This window comes from Morus notabilis, unplaced genomic scaffold (assembly GCF_000414095.1).
Source record: "Morus notabilis unplaced genomic scaffold, ASM41409v2 Scaffold73, whole genome shotgun sequence".
In the NCBI taxonomy this organism is placed as follows: Eukaryota; Viridiplantae; Streptophyta; class Magnoliopsida; order Rosales; family Moraceae; genus Morus; species Morus notabilis.
Genome location: NW_010358777.1, coordinates 1,287,196 through 1,300,153, shown reverse-complemented (window position 1 = coordinate 1,300,153; position 12,958 = coordinate 1,287,196). Strand labels below are relative to the sequence as shown.

The window sequence follows — 12,958 nt, the reverse complement described above, 5'->3', positions numbered from 1 at the left end:
TAACGTGCAATTTGCTATCTGTCAACAAACTTACCAAAGATTCTAAATGTGTTGCTAAGTTTTCACCCACTTCTTGTTTATTTCAGGTTTTGGATTCAGGGAAGATGATTGGCAACACTAAGGAAAATCAGGGACTCTACTGGATTAGGGAAAAAGCTTATCCTCACTCTCGGGCCTATCACTCCATGACCTCCTCAGTTCAAAATTCGGATACTTCTATGTTTTTTGATTCAAATAAAAACAGTAACATTAGGTTACTGCATTTTCGTTTAGGACACCCAAATTTCATGTACTTGGCAAAAATGTTCCCTTCATTATTTATCAATAAAAATCTGAAATTATTCCAATGTGAAGTGTGTCAGTTTTCAAAGCATTGTCGTAGTACATATCCTATTCAAGGGTACAAACCTTCTCATCCTTTCTCAGTCATACACAGTGATATTTGGGGACCATCTCGGATTCTAAATATAACTGGTGCAAGATGGTTTGTATCCTTTATTGATGATCACACTCGAGCCACCTGGGTATTCCTTATGAAAGAAAAATCAGAGGCTGGACCCCTATTTAGGACCTTCCACTCTATGATAAAAAAATCAATTTCAAGCCACTATTCAAGTCTTTCGAACCGACAATGCTCGAGAATACTTCAATTCAATTCTAGGACCCTACCTTCTCGAGAATGGCATTATCCATCAAAGCTCATGTACATATACCCCTCAACAAAATGGAATCGCAGAAAGGAAGAACAGACATCTCCTTGAGGTAGCCCGTTCTATCCTATTTTCCAGTAATGTACCAAAACGTTTTTGGGGGGAAGCAGTTTTAACTGCTACTTATCTAATTAATAGGATGCCATCTCGAATCTTAAAGTTTAGTACACCATGCCAAGTACTTCTCAAAATCTTCCCACAAAGCCGAGAGGTGAACACTATACCACTCAAGGTATTCGGATGTTCAGCCTATGTCCATATTCCCTCTCATCAACGCAGCAAACATGATCCTAAGTCTCGTAAGTGTTTGTTCCTAGGGTACTCTCCCCATAAAAAAGGGTATAAGTGCTACTGTCCATCCACCAGAAAGACATACATCACTCTGGATGTGACCTTCATGAAAAATGTTCCATTTTATTCCAAAACCGCTATTCAGGGGGAGAAAGTGCAAGAAGAATATCAGTTTTGGGATAGCATGATGCTAGATGAACCAATGAGTGATATCACCCCTTTACATCCCGAGGCTGAGAAGGAACTCCTAGTCTACACCAGGCGGAAGAGGATCCCTAAACCAGTAGAACATACGGAGATTCCTATGCCTTGCCAAGCAGACAACCCGAGTTCAACTCCAAATGAAGTAATACAAGGTAACACTGAATCCGAGCCTTATTCTAATGATTTGTGCGTGCCTGATGATCTTACTAAGCCAATTGCTCAAAGGAAAGGGATTAGATCGTGCACTCAACATCCTATCTCATACTTTGTGTCCTATGAGAAACTGTCTCCGAGTTACAGGGCCTTCACCACCAATCTAGACAGTATTCAGATACCAAGGAACATTCAAGAGGCGCTACTACATCCAGAATGGAAACAAGCTGTTAATGAGGAGTTAAGAGCCTTAAAAAAGAATGGTACTTGGGAGCTTACACACCTTCCTCAGGGCAAACAAGTAGTAGGTTGTAAGTGGGTTTTCACTGTTAAATATAAAGCAGATGGAAGTATTGACAGGTACAAGGCAAGACTTGTGGCAAAGGGCTTCACACAGACTTATGGCATCGCTTATCAGGAAACATTCGCTCCAGTGGCAAAGATGAATACCATTCGAGTACTACTTTCCTTAACTGTCAACCTTGATTGGAACTTGCATCAATTTGATGTTAAAAATGCATTTCTCAATGGTGACTTAGAAGAGAAAGTATATATGAAAATTCCACCTGGGCTCGAACAATCACAAGGCGTCAAACAAGTATGCAGACTTCGAAAATCACTATATGGTCTCAAGCAATCGCCAAGAGCCTGGTTTGACAGGTTTACCAAGGCAGTTAAGGAGCAGAGATATTTACAAGGACAATCAGATCACACGTTATTCATCAATAGAACTTCGGATGATAGGATTACAATCCTTATTGTCTATGTTGATGACATAATTGTTACTAGGAACAATGAGGTAGAAATTGCTCGGCTAAAGGGAATCCTGAGTCGGGAATTTAAAATCAAAGACCTTGGAGCTCTAAGATACTTTCTTGGACTGGAGGTAGCACGGTCTAGCAAAGGAATTTCAGTCTCACAGAAGAGGTATACCCTGGACTTACTAGAAGAAACGTGCATGCTTGGTTGTAAGCCTTCAGACACTCCTATGGATCCTTTCAACAAAATAGGGACTAAAGAAGATTCAGGTCTGGTAGATAAAGCAAGATATCAAAGGTTAGTGGACAAACTAATCTACCTATCTCACACAAGACCAGACATCAGCTTCGCTGTCAGCACGGTTAGTCAATTCATGAATAGTTTGAATGAAGAGCATCAAGAAGCAGTATACATGATTCTAAGGTACTTAAAGATGTCTCCTGACAAAGGTTTATTTTTCAAGAAAGGAACAAACAGGGGCATAGAGATCATGTCAGATGCAGATTGGGCGGGATCTTTGACTGATAAGCGATCAACCTCTGGATTCTGTTCGTTTGTATGGGGAAATCTTGTCAGCTGGAGGAGCAAAAAACAATCAGTATTCGCTCGGAGTAGTGCTGAAGCTGAGTTCAGGGCCCTAGCTCACGGAATTTGCAAAGGAATGGGCTAAGAAGACTCCTAGAAGAACTACAACTCCCAATCAAGACTCCTATGGAACTGTTGTGTGACAATCAGGCATTCATCAGTATTTCAAAGAATCCAGTCCTTCATGATCGCACCAAGCACGTGGAAATAGACCGTCACTTTATCAAAGAAAAGATAGAGGATGGAATTGTGGAAGTTGTCTACACGCCCACACGACAACAAACTGCAGACGTGTTCACCAAAGCCATTGCAAGAACTCATTACGATACTCCACTATCCAAGCTGGGAATGATTGACATACATTCTCCAGCTTAAGGGGGAGTGTGGAAAGTCGTTAGAATAGGATTGTATAGCTGTAGTTTCCTATTTTATAGGGATTTGATTTATTTCCTGATTTCTCTAGATAAGGAGTTACCTAATATAAGGCTGAAATCAAGGGATTTAAAACCGGCTGTGGTTATCCCTAATTGTATATAAATAGTGGCTGTACAGAATTGTTTTATGGAATAAGAAGAATTATTCTTTCTCCTAAAAACCTAATCCAGCTCTAAGAAATCTTCACTCAGAAGTGCGTCTATCATTTTGTATTTGATCCAAATTTTCCTATCCCAGCAATGAGCAAAAGCACAGAAGCATAAGCACATCAACATATAAATTGATATATTTGGTTTAGAAAAGTACAACAATACGATACGCTAAAGTTTTTCTTACAATGACTTCACCAACCGTTCAATTGACAGGTTCACCATTCTTTTTCTTATGTGCCTTTGTCCAAATAACTACTCTATTTAACTTAGAGTTGCCCGAACAACTTGCATTCTACAAGGAGAAATATATTTTCACAACATTGAAAGAAAATGCTTCAAAATTTTGTAAAATAAGAAGGCTAATTATGAATGTACCATGTCTTCGATTAAGTGAGCATATCCTTTACGGCTGGTTGTATGTGGAAGTAGTTTCTTCCTCATGTTTTGATACTTTTGACTTTTTTCCTAGTAAACAAATTTAAGAAATCACCATAATCATAAATGTGAACTAGGTATTAGAATTGCCAACGAGAGAAAACAATTCGTGTTTAAGCCAACTATACCTGAAAAGCTGCACTTGTTTTCTCTCTTACAAAAGCTTTTTACTTTGTAACTGATTTGATGTAATCAGGCTTCAATTTTAGTTTTTCTTCTTCATTTTTTTCTTTCTTAACTTATTTTGAGACTCTAAATTGCACCCATGTTCTTGAATATTTGATGCTTCTACCATTTGGGTTTTTCGACTTTCCTATAGAGTCTGTTGTTATCTCATCCCGTTCTTGTGCACCTTCACTTGTCATCCTCTGACTTTGGTTGTTAACTTCAGGAGAAGCTTCAACTTCTTGCAATCTACGAGACCTCCTAATAGGTGTCTCCTGATGTTTCTGTACACCTTCACTTGTATTCCTCTGAGTTGGATTATTATTTTTAGGATACTCTTCAACTCCTTGCACCCTAAGAGAAATCCAAATGGGTGTCTCCTCAGGTTCTAGTGCACCTGCACTTGTATTCCTCTGAGTTGGATTGTTAATTTCAGGAGAAGCTTCAACTCCTTGCAGTCTAAGAGACCTCCGAATAGGTGTCTCCTCAGGTACTGGTTCACTTGTATGGCTCTGAGTTGGATTGTTATTTTCAAAAAAAGCTTTAACTCCTTGCAGTCGAAGAAACCTCCGAATAGGTGCAGTGGGTGAGGCTATTGGTGACTGTAAAGCTTCATTCCTATCCACTAACTTGCAGAGATTGTTTTCACCCACATTTGAGCCACGCTGTTCAAATTCTGGAGAATCTTCTCTTATAAGCAGTCTTCGAACAACACTTCTAGTATTCCTTGCTGGTGAGTCCACTCTTAATTGGTTGGCTTTTGAATGTGTGCCTACATCAACAGTGCCTACATCAACACCAACATTTTTTCTTTCCTCAAGAATCTTTTTCAATCTTCCAAGTTGGATGTATGTTTCTTCAATTGCGAATGCCTTCTTGCATAACTTCTGCTTCCTATTACTAGACATTCTTATCACTTCCTGCAATAAAATACAAAAGCATAAGCACGACAACAGTTAAATTACTTGTATTAGCACCAACTTGAGATGCCAATAACAAAGGATTAACATAAATCATGAGCCGGGAAGAAAAAGGAAATGAGAAAGCCTGGGAAATAATGCTGAACAGACAGCAGCAAACACAAGTAATGCGGCTGTATGTAGAAAGTAAGCCCGAGATGGATGTGTCCCCTCGTCAAGAAGAGGTCGTCAGAGCATTCTTTTGTATTAACACAATCTTTTTTCCAGAAGACAAGAGATCAGGCACCTATACATATGAAGACGCCTTTTGCTATGCACTGACATACTAATGAATTTGAATTTCATTACTTCCTGCAATAGAATATCTAACATCACAACATAGAATAATCTGTATTGCTATGCACTAACATACACACTTGGACCAATAATATTTTTCATTAAAGACGAAGACAAAGGTATAAGCACATACAAATTTTTTGAATTTTCAACCGCTAAACAGAAATCAAACTAATATTTCTTCACAATCTCCTCTCACATAGAGAATATCATCATTTTCATTGTCCACATTTACTAGATCAGTTATAGGCTTGCAAGGCACCGAAGTGTCTTCATTAGAACACATAATTCCAACCCGTAGAACCCTCTTGGTGGTGCGTTAATCACAACATATCAATCTGAATCATCGTAATCTCTCGAATAAAAAACTTGTTTCGCTTGTGATGCTAAGATGAAAGGATCTTTACTGAATTCATGTTGACCTTGGTGTAAATTAACAAGTTTAAATCCATCCTCATCCTTAATACCTCTATTAAAAGTAGCTCAATCACACTTAAAAAGTGGTAGCTGAAAATCATAATAATCTGTTAAGATTATCTCTCTCAACACCCCATAAAAAGAAACAACATCCATTATTGAGCTATTGATAATGTCATTCCTCTCAACTTTTTTCAACTCTTCATTTGTATTCACTTCTTCTCCATGATGAAACCAAGTAGTGTTTGTTGGATCCATACCATTGATTACCAAGTCACTACTATAATTTGGGCTATTTGCGATGACAATTGTCGTCGCAAATAAATAAATATTTTCGGCAACATGTCGTCACAAATATTTTCGTAAAACTGAAAAATATTGTCGTCCCTAAAAACTCACACGCCGTCGCAAATATTTGCTTGGCGGCAGATGTTGTTTGGTGTGAACTTTTAGCGCCAAAATAACATTATTTACGACATGTCGTTACAAATAAAATTTAATTTATTTATTTTCCCCCGAGCAAAAAGGATTATTCTGGCGAGTGACAATTTTTTTACGACGACATTAATGTGTGTCGTCACCAAAAATGATTTGTATTCCCCCAGTAACATAAAAGGCGGGAAAATTGGCTGATCCCCAAAAATTATTTGCGACGACATTATAGGTGTCGTCACAAATAATAATTCCAGAACCTTCCTTCTAAGCACTAAATAATTTAGTTATATTTGTGACGACATGTGTCGTCACAAACAATGTAATTATCGTCGTAAATAATTTTAAGTTATATTTGCGATGATTAGTCGTCGCAAATATTCTTTTGTTTCGTCGTAAAAAACACTATTATATGCCCACAAGCAGAGTCTCCTCCATTTTTTCCAATCGGCTTCTCTCTCTCTCTTTCTCGGCCTCTCACCGATTTTCTTCAGTTTCCTGACCCCAAACTTTCAAAATCTTCTTGTATTCTCTTCAAATTCAACAATATTACAAGTTTTATTTGGTTTTTCATCCAAAAAATCCCAAAATCTGGCCGTCAAAGTTCGCCGCCACCGCTGCCCTTTGCCCCGGTTTATCTTGCCGTTTTCAGCCCCTATTTCAGTGAGTTTGAATTTTGTAAGTTTTTCCATAATTATTGTATTTTTTTAGTTTAAAATGTATGAGTTTTTTGTTATTGCAATTATGTATAATTATATATTATAAATTTTGAAGTTTGATTTATAGATTTTACAATTAGTATATAATTTGAAATTTGGATTCTGGATTGAATTTTAGATTATGAATTTTGAGATTATTGAAATTTGATATTGAGATTGTTGAAATTTTAAGATTATAATTTGATTTAGGTTGAAATTAAAAGTTTTGATAATTGTTTTGGGTAGCGCATTTTGCAGTTATAGTGTGCCGAAATCTTTTAAAAGCTGTTTTTTGCATGTTTGAATTTTTAGATAATAAAAAAAATGTCGTTATGATGTCAAAATGTTATTAAAACCTATTAATTTTAAGAATTTAATTAATAAGAATTAATTATATTAATAGAAAGATAATTAAAAATTAATTATAACCATTATTAATTTTAACAATAATAAAATAACTTGTTCATAAAAATTGATAAAACTTATAAAATTGAAACATGAAATGTTAAACTTTCTTTATTAATGTGATTATATAGTCACAAGAAAACATGAAGTATGATTAGATGTGTTACTGTTTTTATAGTCAAGATGTCAATTGATAAGAGTTGTATACATCTGAAAAATCGGTTGTCTAATCAGTATTGGGAAGGGTTGTCTGCGTTTATCAACTATGGTTTCAATATTTTATATACGACGTGGTATTACTATGGCGAAGACAATGTTGCGACCAATCCAATAAATGAATCAGTTGACGAGATGGTTGCAGTTATACATGATGTTGTTGGAAATAACTCTGATCATGATATGCCGGACGAAGTGGAAGCTGGGGTGTTAGGTGATGCGCAACAAGATGAATTTAAAAAGTTGTTATCTGAGCTCGAATCGGCATTGTATCCAGGGTGTACTAAGTATTCGTCATTGAATTTTTTGGTGAAACTCATGCATTTAAAGGTGTTGTACAAATGACCCAATGAGTGTATGAATCATGTTTTGAAGCTGTTGAAATAAATTTTATTTTTTACGGCATAGCATCTCAATGTCAACCAGGACGCAGAACATGCATTTATAAGTAAATTTTAAAATTATTTCTTTTTCATATTTAACATAACATATTATACTATTTTTATTCATTTTTATTTCCTTTACCTTTGCAGGCTCAGATGGAGGGGGAAAGGGACCGATATTGCCACGGAGGAATCATTCAAGTGCTTCCACCTTATCATCTGCTTCGTAATCAGATGGGTCATCGTCGATTAATTTGCCCCAACATATCCAAAACTGGCTAAACGTCTATGTCGAGCAATGTAAAGTGTTCGATAACTAACAGATGATAATAGAAGTCATGCCCACGATGAATCCCAACATTAACTTCTTGCGACTTAACCGTCCTGAACTGTGGGTTCGTCCCCCGCTGCCGCTATAGGGAAACGAAAAAGACGAAGATGAGGATAATTTAGGAGATTAAAATATCTATTTTCGTTTTTCTTATTATCAATACTTTTTTGTATGAATTGATTAATTTACTTTTTAAGACTTATTTTATTATTGTGTTGACTTTTTTACATGAATCTTTTATTAGCAAATATCAATTTTATTGATTTATTTTATTATTAAATTTTCTTATAATTTATATATTAATAATTAATATATTAATAATTAATATATTAATAATTAATATTATTAGGACATTAGGGAAAAAAAAGGAAAAAAACTTTTGCGACGACAAATCTGAAAAAAAGTCGTCGCAAATGTCTAAATCACTAGCGACGACATCTAACCCTTTTGCGACGACATATATCATCGCAAATATAACTGAACACGTCATCATCAATGACATGTTCGATAGAACATTCATGACGACCTATTCGTAACGATAGTCATCGCTAATGTATTAGCGACGACATCTCAAAATTTTGTCGTCGTAAATATATTATTTGTGTCTAATTTTTTGCGGCGACTAATTTGTGATGACAGGTCATCACAAATATAATATTATCGACGACAACGTACTCTTTTGCAACGACATTCAATCGTCGCAAATAAACTTTTTTATTGTAGTGAGTGTTCATAAACAATGTTACCACTTTGATGACATAAGTTTCGACATTCTTTGCAAGGGCACAACAACTTCTCCGGGTATCCAAAATTCTTTTCAACAGTTTTTACAAATTTTGAGCGCTTTGCATATACTCCTCAGTAAGTCTATAAATAAAAAGGGCAACACTAAGACTTCTATAACTACAATGACTTGAAAAACTAAACTCTAATCTTACTCACCTGTTAGCACATACCCAATCTTTATCAATCATCATAACATCATCAATCTACTTCAAAATTAACATAATGCTAAATTAATTATCACATTTGTAACTAAGAAATAAACTTTAGTCTAACATAGTTATACTACTAGAGCAAACAAGAAAAGATAAATCACTTAATACATAAATCTTGTTCATCACCCTACCAAAGAATACTCTCATTTTTTTACAAAACACCGGTAAACAAATAATGAATTACTTCTTTAATTTAAACCTCCTTCCATGCTGAAATGGTAAACAAACAACAAGAATCACATAATTGGGGGTGAGGGCCGGGGAGATATAAGATGTTCATGGCAATGTGTGCCTACCCAAGCGTGTGGCATAATTGTCAAATCCAAAAGGCTCATATGTTGTATGACTAACTAAAAAAGACCATAATAAGGCTTACTCACCCCATTATCAATAGCGGTGTAATACCATCTTTTCTTGACAAACATAGAGAGATTTAGGACGTTTCCAATCTAAATTTTTGTTCACACCCGAAAGATACATAAAAATTGTACGAAACAGACTTTTCAGCAATTATTCATTATTTTTCCCTTCTAACTAGTTAATAAATTAATCCAAGCATTATTATTGATATGAAGAATAATATTGATAATATTATCAAGACAAACCTGGTTCTTGTTTTAGGACAGAGAAAAAAACCCAAAGAAACAGAACATACCTGGCTTTGATTGAGGATTGTAGCAAATGAAGTACAAATCTGTCAAAAACGACAAAAGAAAGGAAAAGATTAAAAGTGAACAACGTTTTATGACCACACTACAATAATTTGGGCTATTTGCGACAACACTATTTACGACGACAATTGTCGTCACAAATAAATACATATTTGCAGCGACATGTCGTCGAAAATATTTTCGTAAAAACTGAAAAATAATGTCGTCACTAAAAACTCACACGTCGTCGCAAATATTTGCTTGGCGGCAGATCTTGTCTAGCGCGAACTTTTACTACCAAAATAACATTATTTGTGACGACATGTTATCGTAAATGATTAACTATTTGCGACGACATGTGTCGTCGCAAATAAAATTTAATTTATTTATATTCCCCCGAGTAAAAAGGATTATTTTGGTGGGTGACGAAAGTTTGTTGCGACGACATTAATATGTGTTCTCACAATGAGTGATTTTGTATTCCCTCAATAAAATAAAAGGCAGGAAAATTGGGCAGGTCTCCAAAAATTATTTGCGACGACAATATAGGTGTCGTCGCAAATAATAATTCCAGAACCTTCCTTCTAAACCCTAAATAATTTAGATATATTTGCGACAATATGTGTCGTCACAAATAATGTAAGCGTTGTCACAAATAAGTTTAAATTATATTTGCAACGACTAGTTGTCACAAATATTCTTTTCTGTTGTCACAAAAAACTCTGTTATATGCCCACGAGCAGAGCCTCCTTCTCCATTTTTCCCTATCAACTTCTCTCTCTCTCTCTCTCTCTCTCTCTCGGCCTCTCACCGGTTTTCTCCGATTTTTGACTCTAAACTCTCAAAATCTCCTTGTATTCTCTTCAAAATCATCAATATTATAAGTTTTATTCGTTTTTTCATCCAAAATCTCGCCGTCAAAGTCCGCCACCGTCGAAGTTTGCCACCGCCGCCCTTTGCCCCTATTTATCTTGCCGTTTTCAGCCCCCGTTTTAGTGGGTTTGAATTTTATAAGTTTTTCTATAATTATTGTATTTTTTAGTTTAAAATGTATGAGTTCATGTATGAATTTTTTGTTATTTGAATTATGTATAATTATGGATTATAAATCTTGAAGTTTGATTTATAGATTTCAAAATTATTATATAATTTGAAATTTGGATTATAGATTGAATTTTGAGATTGTTGAAATTTGATATTGAGATTTTTAAAATTTTAAGATTATAATTTGATTTAGGTTGAGATTAAAAGTTTTGATAATTGTTCTGGGTGGCACATCTTGCAGTTATGATGTGCCAAAATATTTTAAAAGTTATTTTTTACAGGTTTGAATTTTTAGATAATAAAAAAAATATATCGTTATGATGCTAAAATTTTATTAAAACTTATTAATTTTTAGAATTTAATTAATAAGAATTAATTATATTAATAGAAAAAAAAATTAAAAATTAATTATACACATTATAAGTACAACAATAAAAAAATAACTTGTTCATAAAATTTAATAAAACTTATAAAAGTGGTTTGACACTCGGACAGAAAGAAAAAAAAATTCAACAATACAAGAATAGAATAAGTATCTTTGTTAATAACTCATAGTATGAGAATGAACATTTTATTATAGCTTTTCAGGTGAAACAAATTTTTTACTTGGATGATTTATTTAACGGTATGAATTGGAAAGTTATTTAACGGCCAAGAGATTTAGGGCTTGTTTAGTTGTATTTTTAAGTTATAGTGACTTGAGTGTAGATTTTAAGTTGAATTTAAGTTATAATTTGAGTTGAAGTTGTAACTTAAATTTATGTTTAGATGTGCACATTTGAGTTATAATTTAAATTGAGAATCTATTTGAATTTATATTTGAGTGAGTCAAAACTTAAATTTGTACTTAGATAGTATTTTAATAAAAACTCAACGGTGATAAAAAATTTTAATAAAGTATACGGGTAGAGTTTTATTCGTCTTTTCGTTGTGAACACATAGAAAAAAAATCATCTAAATCAAAATTTAAGCGAAAAAATTATGACGTTTTTAAAAATAGAAAAAATACTATAATTAACTTGAATTTGAGTTTAAGAATTTGAGTTGAAGGGAAAAATTGAACGCAGATTTTAATCCTAAACTCGAGTTAAAACTCAAGTTCAAACTCAAATTTTACAAATAAACATAAATTTAAATAAAATTGTAACTTGAGTTCAAACTTTTTTTGAGTTTTACTCAAAAGAACGAACCCTAAGGTTTCTTCTGCAACTAAGGAATTTCCAGAAAACCCAATATTCATTACAGATTAGATGCAAAAGCGTACACGCAACAGAAACGAAAAATGATTTACGGCTCAAGAAGCGAAGAAATTCAATCCATACCTGTATCGGGCCGATTTCACCAGAAGAAACCTATGCTTCTTGTACAGAGAAAGGAATTCTTCCAAAAATCTAAACCTTAAAGTTCAAATTCGGGGCTGTTGCGCAATGAGGGAAGAATTCTTCCTTAGGGCTTTGAGTGAAAAAAGAGGGCTTCGAGCGAAAAAGAGGGCTTCGACTGTTGCTTCTAGTTGGATTTTTTCCTTTGGGTAACAAGGGCCATTCGAGTGGGGCTTGTTTCTCTACCCTCAGCGGAAGAAATTTTGGGGATTAAGCGCGCAGAGAAGAAAATTTCTTGCGCGCTGAGAAGAGGGCTTCGAGTGTTGCTTCTACTTTGATTTTTTTCTTTGGGTGACTACAGGGCCATTCGAGTGGGCTTCTTTCTCTTCCCTTAGCGTATGAAACTTTTGGGGATTAAGCGGGCAGATTGAAATTTTCTCTGCCCTTAGCGCGCAAGAAGAGTTTAGGAAGTAGGGGGAAACCATTTTCATTACCGACTCAAAATTTTCAGCAAATTCTAATATATAATATATATATATATTAAAATATATTAGTAAAATACCCATTACCCACCATCAGATTAACCCATATTTCTATTATATATAAATATATATATAACATAACTATTTTCAAACGCTATAAAATATATGCAACATGACGTTTTTTCAGAAACGTTATAATTAAGGGAAACGTTTGATTAAAATATTCAAATCATGATTTGAATTATGATTTATAATTTATTACAGTATTTTTTTCTATAAAAATATACATAAATTAAAAATAATTTTAATCACATAATTCTAATACATGAATCAAACGTCTTATAAGAGTTATCAAAACACTGTGGTGTTGTAGCGACAAGAGATGACGAAAGCGACTGGTTACCAACCGAAATGTACTTGAGAGTGTAAAGTAATAGA

General features: G+C 34.3%; 1 protein-coding gene across 1 annotated transcript; it reads right to left on the bottom strand.

The window, feature by feature from the left end:
* Positions 1 to 3,851: 3,851 nt before the first annotated feature.
* On the bottom strand, positions 3,852 to 12,528 carry LOC112090649. The gene is made up of 3 exons (XM_024162495.1): positions 12,042 to 12,528; positions 9,681 to 9,719; positions 3,852 to 5,160 (listed from the first exon to the last, which is right to left on the bottom strand). Exon 3 carries the CDS (start codon positions 4,795 to 4,797, stop codon positions 3,964 to 3,966), a length of 834 nt encoding a protein of 277 aa, XP_024018263.1. The 5' UTR covers positions 4,798 to 5,160; positions 9,681 to 9,719; positions 12,042 to 12,528; the 3' UTR covers positions 3,852 to 3,963.
* Positions 12,529 to 12,958: the final 430 nt, after the last annotated feature.

Coding starts and splice junctions, on each gene's coding strand:
- LOC112090649 (XM_024162495.1), bottom strand. CDS start 4,797: ATGTCTAGTAATAGGAAGCAGAAGTTATGCAAGAAGGCATTCGCAATT.